The following is a 16,984-nucleotide window of genomic DNA, read 5'->3' as shown; positions in this document are numbered from 1 at the left end:
GTGAGTTAAAGGGAAAATACACATAAATTGTGCGTAAAGTGTCTCTATTCTTTGATCGCTGGGTCACCATCATCACCTCTGAGTTACAGCATCATAGTGATGAAGAGTAGAGCTGCATCACATGCTCTGACTGTCATGAAGACACAACACACACATGTAGATGAAAGGTGTGAAACATGTTGTTCCTGTTGCACAGCAGTGGAACGTTTCACACACAGTCACACACTGAGCACAGATAGTGAAGAGATAGAACTGCTGCTGTGTAAAGAGAACACTGCTGCTAACAACAACCTGATGTGTTTAAAGTGTTTACACCAAATGTTATTCACCTTTTGTTCATATAGCAGTACTTTTAAAATAAAAGTGCGCAATACACTACTTTTGAATTCATTATTGAACTTTGCCATAACAATGAGATTAATTGCGATTAATCGCAAACAATCCATGCGATTAATCACGATTAAAAATTGTAATCGTTGCCCAGCACTACTAATAATTGCATAAAGGAGGAAAGCACTTTATTTGTAGCCTATTAAGTGCTGCAGAATAGATTTATTTTTAATTTTTTTTTTCTTTTTTGTCTGCACAACTGGGAAAAGTTTTTTATATATATTTTGTATATAGAATATACTGTTACTGTATATTGGCATTTTAGCAGAACGTTTTTTATTCATTTATTTTATTATTTATTATTATTATTATTTATTTGGTGCAGAATACTGTTTTGTATTTAAACTAAGGTTTTGTTACTGTTATTATGTTTAAATCAGTTCCAAGTTACACAAATGTTAATATATTTTAATAAAGTTTGCCTGTTCAACATAATATCAACCAGGGGCGTCGTTAGGCCTATTTTAGGGGGGCTCAAATGTTCTTCAGCCCCCCCAAATAATTTGGCATTATTGGCTTTAAAAAAAAAAAAGAAAAAAAAATATTTTTATTTTGGTGATGTCATTAAATTAAACTATTGTTTCTCACATGGACAAGTTATTTATAACTCTAACATGCTACATATGTGCGTGCGTTCTGGTTTGTATGTTTTCTCCCCCTTCAAATTACAATCCAACAGTCTATCATCATACTTAACGATATAAAGTTGACACTGTCAGGTCCATTCTCCATCCATTGTGTGCGGCCCCTTTAAGAATTAGGATTTAGGAGTGACGCGGATATTCTTTATTTGAGAAAAGTTCATATTTGTGTTGTGAAATTTCACTATGACCATCAAATTCTGTCTCTTGTGTTATCATATACTGAATGCAAGCAAAACTACAGAGCAAAATCACACTCTTTCTGATTGAACCAATCTATGAACTGTCTGAAACAATGATATCCGCGGCCCCAAATGGGCCCCAAAAACAATTGCGCGCAAACATGCCACTCCCCTTGGGGCTAAGCCCCCCCTTTCTTTGAATCCTAGAAACGCCCCTGAATTATCAACTAAGACTTTTTTAGATGGTGGGGGGACGACGACTGGCAGTGTCCCTACCAATGCTGAGACCAAACCTACGCCCTTGACAGAAAGCATACCTCAGTGTTATCTAAAACAATATATTATATTCAAACTCTGCCCAGCAACATGTCACCTCATGAGATTTCAGAACGAGACTTCTCCTTGAGCTAGACTTTTTCAATAATGCTGTCAGTGGCCAAAAAAGTGGATGTTAATGATGGTGCCAAATTTCTTCAAATGATTACATTGCAGCACATTTGCTGTCTCCAGCTTTCCCCCTCAATACAATCCACATTAGTCCCATCCAAACAAAAACATGGTCAAATAGGGTCCAGGTTGAAAAATAGGGAAGTTACCCTTACCATGTCACAGCAACGTTCAAGTTTTGATACCTGTTTCCTGTCCCTCTCTTCCAGTGTGTTTATTATGTGTGTGTGTGTGTGTGTGTGTCGCTGTGCTTAATGCTGCAGAAGCATCCTTCCTTCTTCTGTGCTTTATATACAGTCTCATAGCATGTTCACTCATTTCTAAAAAGCCAGCAGTTCACATTCAAATGCTGTTTGTCCTGTTCGTGACTTTCATGGACAGGACATCTAGGCGCAGCCGGGGGGTGGAGAACGTCAGGTTCGGGGGTCTCGGGATCGCCTCTCTGCTGTTTGCAGATGATGTGGTCCTGTTAGCCTCCTCGGATCGTGACCTCCAGCATTCACTGGGGCGGTTTGCAGCCGAGTGTGAAGCGGCGGGGATGAGAGTTAGCACCTCCAAATCTGAGGCCATGGTGCTCTGCCGGAAACCGGTGGATTGCTCCCTCCAGGTGGGGACGGAGGGCCTACCTCAAGCGAAGGAGTTCAAGTATCTCGGGGTCTTGTTCACGAATGAGGGTAAGATGGAGCGGGAGATCGACAGACGGATCGGTGCAGCTGCAGCAGTAAAGCAGGCGCTGCACCGGACCGTCTTGGTGAAGAGGGAGCTGAGCCGGAAGGCAAAGCTCTCAATTTACCACTCGGTCTACGTTCCTACCCTCACCTATGGTCACGAACTCTGGGTCGTGACCGAAAGGACAAGGTCGCGGCTACAAGCGGCCAAAATGAGTTTCCTCCGTAGGGTGGCCGGGCTCAGCCTTAGAGATAGGGTAAGGAGCTCGGTCATCAGGAGGGAGCTTGGAGTCGAGCCGCTACTCCTTCGCGTCGAAAGGAGTCAGCTGAGGTGGTTCGGGCATCTAATTAGGATGCCTCCTGGACGCCTCCCACTGGAGGTTTTCCAGGCACGTCCAACTGGGAAGAGACCCCGGGGAAGACCCAGAACACGCTGGAGGGATTACATCTCCCAGCTGGCCTGGGAACGCCTCGGGATCCCCCAGAATGAGCTGGAACATGTTGCCGGTGAGAGGGAGGTCTGGGTCAGCCTGCTTGGCCTGTTGCCACCGCGACCCGACCCTGGATAAGCGGTGGAAAATGGATGGATGGATGGAATATTAACATTTCGTTTAAAAGAGTAGAATCACCTGTAACAAGTTTGCTCTAAAAACCTGTACAGCATTGAGCAATGTCAATCAAAACCATCAATCGTTTGGTGTGGAAATATAGTTCAATTAAACACATAATTCACCCATTCACACACTGATAGCTGGGGGTACCATGCAAGGTGCCACCTGCCCATCAGGACTATCTTATCATTCACACACCAAGTGTCTTGCCCAAGCACACATCGACGTGAACTAGAGGAGCCGGGGATCGATCTGCAGATCTTCTGATTAAAGCATGGCGACTGCTAACAGACTTTCCTGCTCAGTCCGTACAGATTCTCGCAGTGATATAAACTCTCTAAAATGTGAAGGAAATGTGTGGACCTCAGCAGCAGGCTTCGAAAGATATGAATCTGTCCTTATCTGTCCAGGTGCGCGCCCTTCCTAAGACCTACACCATAAACTCCGTATCAATCGAGGACACCATCAACCTGCTCGCTGCTCTGGGTCAGATCCGATCTCTGCTGAGTGTCCGTATGGGAAGAGAGGAGGAGAAACTAATGATCAGAGGGCTGGGGTGAGAACACACTCATCTGTCAAGCTCCTGATTACTGACTCTGATGTACTTTGGTCCTCTCTTCTCTCGCTGGTTAAAAGCCGTGAGGGCACGGGGGGCAACTGGCGAATGATTCATTGAAATATGTTTATGTTATGTCAATACATGTCTTATATAATGTATGCAGCCGCACATTAAATACGAGGAATACGAGGAAAACAGAAATGGTTCATTTTACTGTGATATGCTGTGTATGCCATGTTCAGTCAGTGCTTACACTATACACCTGGTTAGAGCCCTAATGATAGAACACTGCACTCGGCTTTTAACTAGCCCCTCCTTCCTCCGCAGTGATATTATGAACAACAAGGTGTTCTACCAACATCCTAACCTGATGAGAGCTCTGGGGATGCATGAGACTGTCATGGAGGTCATGGTCAACGTGCTCAGTGGAGGAGACTCCAAGGTATGAAGTATGTATGAGCTGCAGAGCCAGAAACAGGCAGGATGTCGACAGAGACCAGGACCAGCTTAGCTGAATCACAAGCTCCTGTCTCTCTTTACGTTTTGTGGAGATGTGGTTGATCTCTTGTGTGTTTGGTGTTTGGTTCAGCCTTGTCTCAATAGAGATGCCTTGATGGGAAGATATTTTATTTGGCGTACTGTAAATGTGTCACATGTTTTCAAAAATAGCTTTTTGAATAACTTTTTTTTCTGAAAGAGCATTTAACATTTAACATAAATTGGTAATACACCATTATTGACAATATGTCATTTATAATGAGAAGACAATATCGCTGCATGGCATTTGTCTGACATGAAGCATGTGTTTTCTTTGCAGGAAATCACCTTCCCTAAGATGGTGGCCAACTGTTGTCGTTTTCTCTGTTACTTCTGCCGAATCAGCCGCCAGAACCAGAAAGCCATGTTTGACCATCTCAGCTACCTGCTGGAGAACAGCAGTGTTGGGCTTGGTGAGTATGTGTGTGATATATACTGTATCTGTTGGTTAGTTCTCCACTGAGAAGTCCCCGCCCATCTTTGAAATGGGTTCGTTAAGTTCACTGTATACAGTTTACATCCACAAGTGGTTAACCACTTGAGCCACAACATAAATGCAGACCGCCTGGATGATTGGGTGCTGTGGATTAATGGAAGCTTGAACATTTATGGGAGTTATGTGAGTACTGTTGTGTGACTGAAGAGAAACATTGAAACAGTAATCATATGTTGAGAATGATGGTCCCATGAACTGTGTCTGAAATCGCACTCTGACCTTGCACACTCATTCATTATCTTAAATAATTGACACTCAATGGTTAACTCAATAACAAGCAATATATTGAGATTTTGGACTCTTATGAATCATAATTATTTTGGTAATTGCTGACAGCTGTACAGTCATTTTAAAATCTATAAAATGCAGTGCAGTGTCCATGTCATGGACAATACTTACCTTCTTACTTACAGTCATTACACTGAGGACTTTTGAAGGGGTAGATCAGATAGTGGTACTTCAGAATTCGGAATTAAAATGGGTTCTACATAATACCCTTCGAATGTAAAAGGGTTCTAGATGAACCCCTTGGGATATGAAATGGTTTTCAATAGAACCCTCTAGATGGGTTCTAGATGAAACCCTTGCAATTTAAAAGGGTTCTTGGTAGAATCCTCGGGTTCTTGTTGACACCCTTAAAAGGTTGAAAGGTAGAGCCTCCAGAGAGGGCTCTTGGTGGAACCAATATACCATAGAAGGGTTCACTGTAGAACCTCTCATAAGAGGTTCTGGCTGGAACCTTTCACATATGGTTCTAGGTAAAATCCTTTCTGTTGGGTTCTAGGTAGAACCCTCTGAAAGGATTCCAGGTGAAACCTTTATAAGATGGTATATCATGAATCAAAAAGGGTTCTCCTCTGGGTACAAGCTGGAAACCCCTGTGGTTCCTTTAAGAGTGTACATAGTGAATAGAGAGTGAACACAGCAGATGGAGTTTGCTCAGTTGTAACCATGCAGCCAAAATACCAAACTTCAATACTTTGTGAACATTTTCACTTCATATTGATATTAATATATATATGTTTTATACATATAAAAAATTATAATTATATGTTTCACTTCAAATTGATTTGTCACCTACACCATCACACCAGTGCAATGTGCAGTGAAAAGTGTTGCTGTCCCCAAAATAGAAGGTAAAGAAACGTATAAAAAAGTGAAGCCCACTCTGATACAGCGGTGCTTATAATCCACAACACGTTGTTAGTCGTGTAGTGAACTTGGCAGGAAAAAACACAAGACTTTGACCAAGCAGATGTGTATGTGAAGTGCCAGTATGGATACTGGATACAAGAAGATGAAAGCCAGCAGTCATACGTTTGACGATGGAGATCCTCTGCTCGCTCCTTCCTAACTGCTTTCACCACTGTTGTTGCTTACAACCCGTGAGTTGTTTTCCACCAGCATGTTCCTGTGTGTGGAGAAGCTGTGTGCTGTTTTCTGACAAGGTTTTGGGTACTTTTTGAAACCTCCTTTTTTTTTACAGCTTCTTCCCTTATTAGTCACAGAGAGCGTTGGCTGTCTGAATAGTGCTGTGTATCTGACAGTGCTGTATCCAGGAACAGAGCCTATGTCGTCTTATTAGTAATAGACTCCCTATTCTCTTAGGTGTATTTATATTTATTATATCTTTTCCTCAACCTCCCCTCCTCTTCCCTCTCCTCCCCTCTCCTTATCTTCTCTCCTCTCCTCAGCATCTCCTTCCATGCGAGGATCTACTCCTCTGGATGTGGCTGCAGCATCCGTCATGGATAATAATGAGTTGGCCCTGGCTTTAAGAGAGCCAGACCTGGAGAAGGTGAGGTTCACAAACATTTACACACACACACACACAAGGTATGTCAAAATATTTCAGCAATTTAGTGGTTGTTTTATTTGAAGAATGCATGAGCTGAGCCTTTGCCAGGCTCCTATTTATGGATTTAGTTTTTTTTAACAGATAGACCTCAGAGAGTCCTCACAAACGGCACTTTATCAGTTAGACAGCAGCACAGGCTCACCACAAGGGTGCATTCTCGTCCCCCTTATTCTCTACAGCAGGGGTCTTCAACGTTTTTCAGGCCAAGGACCCCCAAACTGAGAGAGAGAGATGGAGCAGGGACCCCCGACTATATATATTGTATAAAATTGTGTTTTATATTAAACTAGGCCTAGTACCATGAATACCTCTTTATTGTGCATTCAATACTAAGCTTTTCAAATAATACACAGGTTCACATATTCATGTTTTTATTTTAAACATGTGCAAGGTACAGTGAGTAGGGAGGCCGTGCCACTGCCATTTATAAACATACCTTGTCAGCTGATACCAATGCCAATATCAACATTGTCTGTCAACTGCATGATAATCATGCATACAAGCTATTCAAATTGACGTTTTCATTTTAAACATAAATGTGGAAACGAAAATGAGTGATGGCCTATTAGTAGGGATGGGTATCGTTTGGGTTTTTTCCGATACCGGTGCTAAAACGATACTTTTAAAACGATACCGGTGCCTAAACGGTGCCTGAACCGATACTTTTTTCTTCAAATTGAACAATATATTAACTGTTTAAAGTATATTATAAATATAAATAAATACAAAACGCTTGGCTTCAAACTACAGCTTCAAACTTTTTAACTTCAAACTATGAACAATATATTAACTGTTAACAGTTTACAGTATACTTTAATAAATATAAATAAATACAAAACACACACACACTCTGTACACACACTACAGCTTCAAACTTCAGCAATTCTTTTGCAGAAATATGAGCATATTTGCCTTCTCTGGCAAAATACGACACGTCTCATGACTTATTTTATTTTACCAGTTGGTGGTGGTAATGCACCAATTCGTCATTTGCCAACCGCCACTACACCTCAAAGAAGAAGAAGAAGAAGCTTTCGCGTGCCTGTGGATGTTGTGCTTATGAGCGCCGGCGCTAAGTACCCCGTTGTAATAATACTATGAGTGAGGAGCGGAGGACCGAGTCCTGCTGCCAGGACGGAGTCATCAGAGTAGTATAAAAAAAGTGTTTCAATCGGCTCAGGCACCGAAAGGTAGCACCGAAATCTGCGTTGCGTTTCGGTCCGGTAGATACCGGTCGTATAGGAACCAGTGCCATATTGTCACCGCTTTTCGGTACCCAACCCTACCTATTAGTGCCACTGCCATGCATAAACATACCTGTCATCTTGCATACAATACTGGACTATTGCAATAATGGACACATTCATGTTTAGAGAATTTTTTTTTAAAATTATTATTATTTTTTATAAATTGTCTAATCAACCAAATATTTCGCGGACCCCCTGTTGAAGACCTCTGCTCCACAGTAATGCCTGTAAGAGCATCCATTCTTAACGCCACCTTATTAAATTCGCTGACAACGCGGTCCTCCTGTCACTCTAACATCACCAAGACCAGGGAGATGGTTCTTGATCTCAGAAGGAAGCCTCTTAGGACATAGACAGCGAGGAGGTGGATGTTGTGGACCAGTATAAATATCTTGCTAACATCTTTTATAACAACCTTGAATTTTTTAGCAAAAACACATCAGCTATAATGCCACACCAATATTAATACTTCCCCCAAAAATCCATCCTTCAGGACCATCTACAGTTCCTTCATTGAGAGATTCTGTGTTTCATCGGCTGGTTCCCATCCCTTACTGTCAAAAACAGAAAGCGTAGTGAACACTTTCTCATAAATCCCTGGAGTGCCCCTCCCAAGCTTAGCCTCATTCTATGAGCAGCAAAGGCCCGTGATGTCATGGGGGAAAGTATTCATGTCCTCCACCCCCAGTTCCAGATACATTCACCTGGTAAACAAGGACCTGCAAGACAATTCTGTCCTCTATCGGGAGCTTAGCACATACAAAAACAAACATGAAATACCTAAATGCCTTCGAGCTATATGGACTATTTACATATTCACTTATTCTTATCGTTATTGTATGATGACTTTTATCTATTTCATATTTGTTTTTTAGCAACTACACCATCAGTGCAACATAGTCTTAATGTCGACATAGCTCCGGTGCTTGTTAATGTCTGTCTGTGTTCATGGCTGTTTCTTGTCTATTTGCACTTGCCCAAACTCAGATTGCCTTTGTGGATAAATAAAGTTGAGTTGAGTTTAATTTAATTTAATTGAATGCAAAATACAGAATTGTATGAGGAATACGGGCTGCAGATGATTTATCTGGGCATCATCTCAGCCCTCACCTCACTCGGACCAAAAACAGATGGTGTGTTTGTGTGAACCTCACCAGGCATACCAGACCACAACACAGTGAAAACATCAATCCATCCATCCATCTATTCATACATCCATCTATCCATCCATCCATCCATCCATTTATACATACATCCATCCATCCATCCATCTATACATCCATTAGGTGCTCTGTGTGTTCTTTTCAATAGGGGTATATAGTTTTACTTATATATAATATACTTAAATAATGGCCACTTAGAGTAACTTATCATATTGATTCATATCATATATATGCATTATAACAGCAATTGCGATGGGTTCTAAATATAGTATAATGTATTACAACTATGGGAAATATAATGATGGAATTAGCAAGCAGGCTAGCTAACTAGTCTGCCGCTAAATTTGTAAAATGTACCAAATGAATGTGTCATCATTCTTCATCCACTTACCATTGTCACAGCGTAGGAAAGCACATTGCTATAGCCAGGTGATGTGTAACCAATGTAGCATAAAAGCATGGTGGACTTAGCAATCAAGTTAAGTAGCCCAGTCCATCTATATATAAAGTCTACATTCTTGTCACAGTGTAGGATGGCACATCGTTATCACCAGATCAGCTGCCAATCACAGCACAGTAGTGCTAGCCAATCATAGTACGGTGGGACACTCTTGGGGAAAAAAATAACGCTGCTTGACCTTATGAAATTATAAAATAAAATGCTTTATAATGTGTTATGCTTATTGTTATAAAGCATGGAGAACATTTATGAGTGCTTATAACTATGATTATACAGTGTTATAATGAGCATTATAAGTATGTTTATGATGCATCATAGACATGGTCATCATAGAAAGTGTTACTAAACTTGCCCCTTTGTCTGCCCGTGCAGGTGGTGCAGTACCTGGCTGGCTGTGGGCTGCAGAGTTGTGTGATGCTGGTGCGTAATGGATACCCGGACATTGGCTGGAACCCTGTGGAGGGGGAGCGCTACCTCGACTTCCTGCGCTTTGCTGTCTTCTGTAATGGTGAATTCACAAGTCCCTTTTCTCACAGTCGACTACATTGGTAGTCAAATCTGTTCTTCTTACACAAAAGCTGTTGTCCCTCTTTGTCAATGTATGCATGTGTCCGTAGTATGTGTTCGCCACGCAGTTTGTTTGTCATGAACACCTCTGCTGTTCTGTGGCCAGGTGAAAGTGTGGAGGAGAATGCCAATGTCGTGGTGAGGCTTCTGATCCGCCGACCGGAATGTTTTGGCCCGGCCCTTCGGGGTGAAGGTGGCGATGGGTTGTTGGCGGCGATGGAGGAAGCCATTAGGATCTCTCAGGATCTCTCCAGAGATGGTCCCTCTCCAACGTCTGAGAGCAGCAAAACACTGTAAGACAACATCGTCACTTCTTGTTTTATGTTTACGACTAGAAATCTTTTACAGTTCAATAGATCAGTGTTTTTGCAAATGTCCCGATATATCTGTTTCAACACAAACACGGGTATTGTCCATCCCAGATCTGTGTTTTTATATTCACTGAATAGAGGGAAACCCTGTGTTTCATTTGTTGCTTGAGTGATGAATTATGGGAAAGCAACCTGACCTGTTTAAGATGTGAGTAGTCTGGACTATTTAGTAGCATCATGTTTTTGTGTGTGTAGCAGTGACATGCTGGAAGAAGAGGAAGATGATACCATCCACATGGGGAACGCCATCATGACCTTCTATGCTGCTCTCATTGACCTGCTGGGCCGCTGTGCTCCAGAGATGCATGTGTGTGACCACACACACACACACACACACACAGACTCATATCGATACCCACACTAACCTAACCCATTTTGTTTCAGTTAATCCATGCTGGTAAAGGTGAAGCGATCCGTATCAGAGCAATTCTGAGGTCTCTGATTCCTATTGAAGACCTGGTGGGAGTTATCAGCATTCCATTCTCCATGCCCAACCTGGCTAAAGGTAAGCAGACCCTCCAGCACCCAGCCTATCTTACATACATAACAGTATTCCTGAAGTTCAACAGGTCCAGTATGAGATCAATGATAAACATGAGCAAATAAAAGAATTGACTTAGTTGATGGTTAAATCTTGACTTCTTGTTTGTTTTGTGTGTGTGTGTGTTATGTGTTTGCCTCTGCATGTACAGACGGGTTGGTGGTGGAGCCGGACATGTCGGCTGGATTCTGTCCGGACCATAAAGCAGCCATGGTCCTGTTCCTGGACAGGGTCTACGGTATAGAAGACCAAACCTTCCTGCTGCACCTGCTGGAAGTCGGCTTCTTACCGGACCTGAGAGCCGCTGCCTCTCTGGACACTGTAAGTGTGTGTATGTGTGAAACTTTCTTTGTTGCCCTTTGATATTTCCTTAAAATTGAACTAATTCAATTCTGTAGTTCCTCTCAGCTCTGTGGAGCTTTTTAGTCTATACATGATCATTGTTTTGGTTTAACAGCCTGTAATTTGACTCTGTTGGTTGAGTCCCGCTGCTGTCATCCACATTGTTTCCAGCAGCAGCAGCAGGCTTCTGTGTTAACGCTCAGCATCAAACAGCAGACAAATGACTTTATTTTCATGAACACAAATATTCTCAAATGAATCTCATATATTTTGAATGAGCAGAAGGTTCTGAACATGAACACATATGATTTATCAAAGTCCACTGGTTTATGAATTACTTAAACTGAATTCATGTACTGTTCAGGTGAACAGGTGTCACGTGCACATTTAAAAACTAAAGACAATTCATAACTTTGAATCGAAGAAGTTGATGTACAGCAGATCAAATATTTGTTACAATACAGAATGTCTGAGAGCCTTCATAACTTATACTCTGGCTTTCACCATAAATTGATGCAGAAGAATTCAACAGAATGCAGAAAATGAAGTGTTTAACTCCCTCCAATGCACCACTGGAGTAAATGTCAAATGTATTGCAATGTTATTATAACAATCATTTCGGGTAGTATTCTCTTGGGAAGAGTCTTTCTCAGCCACAAACACACATTACGCCTCTTTAATCCCACTGCCCTTCGAATGCACATTTTCCTCAGACCAAACCTGATCGCTCACTCAAATCGTCCTTTTTTCTCTGTCTTTTCTCGTCTTCGCTCTGTGTTCGTGTCAGGTTGCCCTCAGTGCCACAGACATGGCCCTTGCCCTCAACAGGTATCTGTGTACGGCTGTGTTGCCTCTCCTGACTAAATGTGCTCCACTGTTTGCGGGGACGGAGCCCTTTGCCTCGCTGATCGACTCCCTCCTCCACACGGTCTACCGCCTGTCCAAAGGCTGCTGCCTCACCAAGGCCCAGAGGGACGCCATAGAGGAGTGTCTGCTGGCTGTTTGTGGGTAAGACTGGTATTATGTGGGAGAGAGATGCAAAACAGATGCGCAAGTGTGCGAGTCATTAGAATTGATCATTGATGTTAAAACATGTGGAAGGGGTTGTCAGGAGAGCAATGTAAGATTCTGACAAGTGTTGTGAACTAATAACAATACTTAGTATGGTACAAATAATCATTCATGTAAGCTACTACGAGGAACTTTTCATTGGTTATAAAACAGTCTCAATGTAATGCCTCTATAAGATTAAAACATGCAGGTTCACCCGAAACTCCTTCAGCTCAGCCTCCAGCTCAGCCTCCAGCAGCGACCAGCCAAACGCGGACAGACTCAGAGCTGACTTCCCTGCTGTCTTCGACCTGCAGTCAGAGCTCCAGTGGAAGGAGGAGAGCTCCACTGGGAGCCAACACCAACGCCACGCTGCTGGAGGTCCAGGCCGTGTTGCTGGGCCCACTGGAGGAAAGGGCGGCACTGGAGAACCAGAACCAGGACTACGCATATCTTTAGCGTATTCATTTTATGTTCTCTGTCATTTTGTAAAATTGTAATATTATATAGGTGGAGGCTTCAAATAAGCCCAGTTGGCGTTTTGCCTCTTCCTGCACTGTGATATTCATTTATCTCTGTTATGTCTGTTTATTTTTATTTTATTGTTTGAATTGTGCAAAATAGATAAACTAAACTAAACTACGCAGAGCAGACTGTCCCCTACTGTAGTAGAATGAGGTTTTCTAAAGGGACTCTGGTGCTCAGAAACACTACCACTTCTGTCCTCAGGGATCAGAAACACTACCACTTCTGTCCTCAGGGACCGCCAGAATCAACACTAAATGAAAGTTCCTCGTAGCAGCTTTAAGCTTTACTTTAGAACTCACACCAATAAACTTCAGCCACACTGTAATATTATGAGTTTAGTCATTTGAACTATGATGTGAGCATCATCACCTCCTCTTATCATTTCAGGTCTGCTTCACTCTTAACAGCTCTGGCTTCAACCTGACTATTGCTACTAATCACTATATTCTCATTTATTTGATTCCCCAACTCGTTCATTATTCATTTTTGTAGATGCATCTTTGTGAAGCACTTGCTTTTTGTGTTTTATTATAATGTCATTGTTGGTCATTTGTTTTTCTAGTTTATTTTAGTTTAAAGATCTGAATCGTACTGTTTCTGTGTGGTAGTGTAAATAACCAACTAATGTACATCATCTTAATAATGTGCAGTAAGCTGAGGCCTTCAATGATGCAGCATCTGCTGAGGAGGCTGGTGTTCGACGTCCCTCTGCTGAATGAACACACCAAGATGCCTCTGAAGGTGAGCAACTTGAATCTCCCTCAATTCTAAAGTGCTTTTCAAATGAATCTTCAGGGCTTTTACTTTAGCTCATACAGTTGTCAACAACACAATTCTTTCCTTACAAGTGCACTTCCTTTGCATCAGCATCTCTGATTTCAGTGTCCTGAAAATATGATCATGGACAAGCGATCTTGCACTGTGAACTTGTGCCAACGGCTGCACTATTTCATTGAAAATTGTTCTTAAAGCCAGCAGATGGTTGATGAATGTCCTCTTGACTTTACCCAGCTGTTGACCAATCACTATGAGCGCTGTTGGAAGTATTACTGCCTGGCTGGAGGCTGGGGCAGCTTCGGAGCTACATCAGATGAAGAGCTTCACCTCTCCAGGAAACTGTTCTGGGGGATATTTGACGCTCTGTCACGCAAGGTAAGGCTCTAGTTTAGGCCTATTTGTTAAATAAGAACATTAATGGAAAATTAAATGAATTGGACGATATGTCAAAAATGTTAAGGTGTAAGGGGTACTTCTGATTTTTGTTGCACTCACATGGGACAGACTTATGAAAGAAGTAGAACAGTGCACTCAATAGACTGCATGTCTCCGCCAAGTTGTATTGAATGAATACAAACCACAATTGGCCCACGAGCGTATCTGAAGCATTTTTCCACTCACACAACAGTCAGTGAAACATGTTTTTCAAAAAGTATGAAGCACTGCAACCTTGAAAGGTATTTGGGCATACAGTCATAAATGAGCACAAAAACTATTAGGCTGATGGGTCCAGTAGTATTTGAGATTAGCTGAGGACAGACGGGCAAAGAGATGCGCGCGCACACACACACACACACACGCACAACCAAATACATAATCTCCTGGCGGAGAAAATAAGTAGGGTAATTCAAGCAGTAGAGGCTGAGATATCATGACTTCAAGTCCTCAGTATAGGTCGAGCTCCAAAAAACGCTGAATCCTACTTTTCCCATAATGTAACCAATACTGTAGCATCTCTTTGTTGGACCTCCCCTACCGTGTTAATGGTCACGCCTTCAAAACCCCATAGCTCCAGTTTGTAAGGCTTTTTGTTATAATTATGAACTCTATAAAAGTCTACAGCCTGTTGTGCTGCCTGTGGTTATGTAGGTGACCCCTACAAAAGACCAGGGCAGTGTAACACGGCAGTCCAATGATGGATAATGCGGCAAACTGTCTGTGTTTTCATGGTGTAGCGGTATGACCAGGAGCTGTTCAAGCTGGCGTTACCATGTCTCAGTGCTGTGGCTGGAGCTCTGCCTCCAGACTACATGGAGTCCAACTACATGGCCATGATGGAGAAACAGTCGTCCATGGACTCAGAAGGAAACTTCACTCCCCAGCCTGCAGACACTACCACGTATACAACGCATTCATTTCCTCTTTGCTAAAGAGTTTTATAGCTACAGTTATTTTATTTTTCCACTTTCAGATTTTTATAAAGTTGCAAAGATGCAGTAGAAAACTAATCAAACATTTTTATAAAAATACATTCTGAGGATTGTCGTCTCTGCTTTGACAGCAGGTGACCCCCCACATATTGAATGTGTTTTTGTTTTTTTCAGTGTGACCGTCCCAGAGAAACTAGACTATTTCCTAACCAGATATGCAGAGCACAACCATGAGAAGTGGTGTATAGAAAAGGTAAGCAGGCGACAGGTCACGTAATGTTCTCATGTCATACATGAAATTGTGGTAGTCCTGTTACTGATTTTTTTTAAGATGCAAAAAACTGCAAGAATATTGAATCAAAATCTCAAACATCTCACCTCTATGTTTTATAGTTTTCCAATGGTTGGTCATATGGGGAACAGATATGTGAAATCTCCAAGAGCCACCCTTTACTGAAACCATACAAAGGCCTCTCTGAGAAGGTAATATGCATGCAGATGTCTGCCTTTATGATCTCATTGTTTTGCAAAAATGTCATATTTAGATTTTGAACTTAACCAGGCAATCTGAGTGTTGGTGCATTCAGCTGTGTCACAGCACAGTGTCACTAAATGTGAGCCAGATCTTGCCAACATACTGCTGCAGGATTTGGATGGGTTCTATGTCAGCTTACGGAATGCTGCTTCTGGTGTATCTTTTATCACTAGTCTGGCATGAGTCTGGATACTCAGGTTTATGGTCAACTAGGCGAGTCAGATTTAGACCCCTGTTGCAGTTTTCTACCATGGCTGTAGTTTCACTTAAACCACAGTAGGTCTATGGAGAAGTTTTTCTGAGTGGGTCACGTGCAGAAGGAGGCGGGTGATGCTTTACACATTCCTTCCAATGTCTTCACACTATTCCACTGGTCGAAAGGTGGCGGTAACGTGCCAAGATATGTAACAATGGGCTGGCAAAGAAAGGAAAGAAGAAGACCGCAAGCAAGCAGACATTACGGAAGCCCTGAGAGGCAAGTGAAAGAAAAAAATAATAATTCTGGTGAAACATTTAGTTTGATCTAAAACAGTAAACAGGTAAAAACAGGTCATTTTTTTTAAGTGTTTGTTGTTGTAATACTCATTTTGCCCACAAGAGGCTGAAGTGCACCATTACCACATGTTCTAAATAGGACCAAAAGCGTTTTCCCAAGTGAGTATTCCAAAAACACTTTCACCTGCCAAAACGTTTTTTTTTTGCCTGTTTTGACAGATACATTTTTTTTTTCTCACTTGCGTCTCAGGGCTTCCGTAAAACGGGTGCAAACAGTGTAGGTTGCAAAAATCGTCTTTGCAAATGTTTGATGAGGAAGGAAATGCATTAAACATGTGTTAAAGCTAAAGGATACGCATTACAGGATATACAGTGTGATTTGTCATAACTTTGTTCTGTTTACAAGAAAACCCCACGTTTTGATATCTTTTGCAAAAAGGCAAAACCAAACCCTTCACCGAAACTTCACATCTATCTTTGAAGGAAGGGTGATAATTGAAAATCATTCCCTCATAGTTTCTCTCACTTTGAAAGACTTATTATTAGACTTGCAGTCTTTCTGCAGAGCAAGCAGCCGCATGCCGCTGGAAATCTTTTTGGAATAATGGAAATACTGTATCTTGCACACTTTACACTCACCTATATTTTGATAGGTGAAATATTTCTGGAGGCTCTGACTTACTGTCAGGTTTTCTCTCAAGTTGGTTGTAATCTTGCAGGATAAGGAGGCGTATTGCTGGCCGGTCAGAGAGTCTCTGAAGACCATGATGTCGTGGGGCTGGAGCATCGACAGGATCAGAGAGGGCGACCCTGCCGGCCTCCACAACAAGTCCAGGAGGATATCACAGGCCAGCCAGGTAGACACAAACACATGCAGATTCACTTTGTTATATTGTTAACTTTGTTATAGAGGGCATTCATATAGAAAAAAGGAAAACCACATGAGAAAGTGACATCAATATGTATCCTGTCTTCCACAGCTGTCTTTTGAAGGAGCTCCAGCTTTCAGCCCCAGACCCATCGATATGAGCAACGTTACACTGTCCAGAGACATGCAGGTAGGTTACTAAAGGTTACCATACGATACACATGCATAAAGACATGGGCTGTTGTAGCAGGTATTAGAAGAATTAGAAGATATTGAGGATT

General features: G+C 42.0%; 1 protein-coding gene across 1 annotated transcript in view; it reads left to right on the top strand.

The window, feature by feature from the left end:
- Window positions 1–16,984, top strand: part of ryr2a (ryanodine receptor 2a (cardiac)) — a 187,745-nt gene that overhangs the window by 96,461 nt on the left and 74,300 nt on the right. The window contains exons 44-60 of the mRNA XM_076092739.1: window positions 3,350–3,495; window positions 3,826–3,940; window positions 4,316–4,448; window positions 6,226–6,329; window positions 9,632–9,767; window positions 9,933–10,119; window positions 10,393–10,504; window positions 10,582–10,702; window positions 10,890–11,059; window positions 11,868–12,088; window positions 13,309–13,399; window positions 13,670–13,810; window positions 14,611–14,774; window positions 14,980–15,058; window positions 15,199–15,288; window positions 16,555–16,692; window positions 16,816–16,893. Of these exons, the coding sequence (XP_075948854.1) occupies window positions 3,350–3,495; window positions 3,826–3,940; window positions 4,316–4,448; window positions 6,226–6,329; window positions 9,632–9,767; window positions 9,933–10,119; window positions 10,393–10,504; window positions 10,582–10,702; window positions 10,890–11,059; window positions 11,868–12,088; window positions 13,309–13,399; window positions 13,670–13,810; window positions 14,611–14,774; window positions 14,980–15,058; window positions 15,199–15,288; window positions 16,555–16,692; window positions 16,816–16,893 (2,226 nt within the window). The remainder of the gene's footprint in view (window positions 1–3,349; window positions 3,496–3,825; window positions 3,941–4,315; window positions 4,449–6,225; window positions 6,330–9,631; window positions 9,768–9,932; window positions 10,120–10,392; window positions 10,505–10,581; window positions 10,703–10,889; window positions 11,060–11,867; window positions 12,089–13,308; window positions 13,400–13,669; window positions 13,811–14,610; window positions 14,775–14,979; window positions 15,059–15,198; window positions 15,289–16,554; window positions 16,693–16,815; window positions 16,894–16,984) is intronic.

This window comes from Anarhichas minor, unplaced genomic scaffold (assembly GCF_050575085.1).
Source record: "Anarhichas minor isolate MPS153535 unplaced genomic scaffold, ASM5057508v1 ptg000017l, whole genome shotgun sequence".
Lineage (NCBI taxonomy): Eukaryota > Metazoa > Chordata > Actinopteri > Perciformes > Anarhichadidae > Anarhichas > Anarhichas minor.
This window is presented reverse-complemented; position numbering and strand designations above follow the sequence as displayed.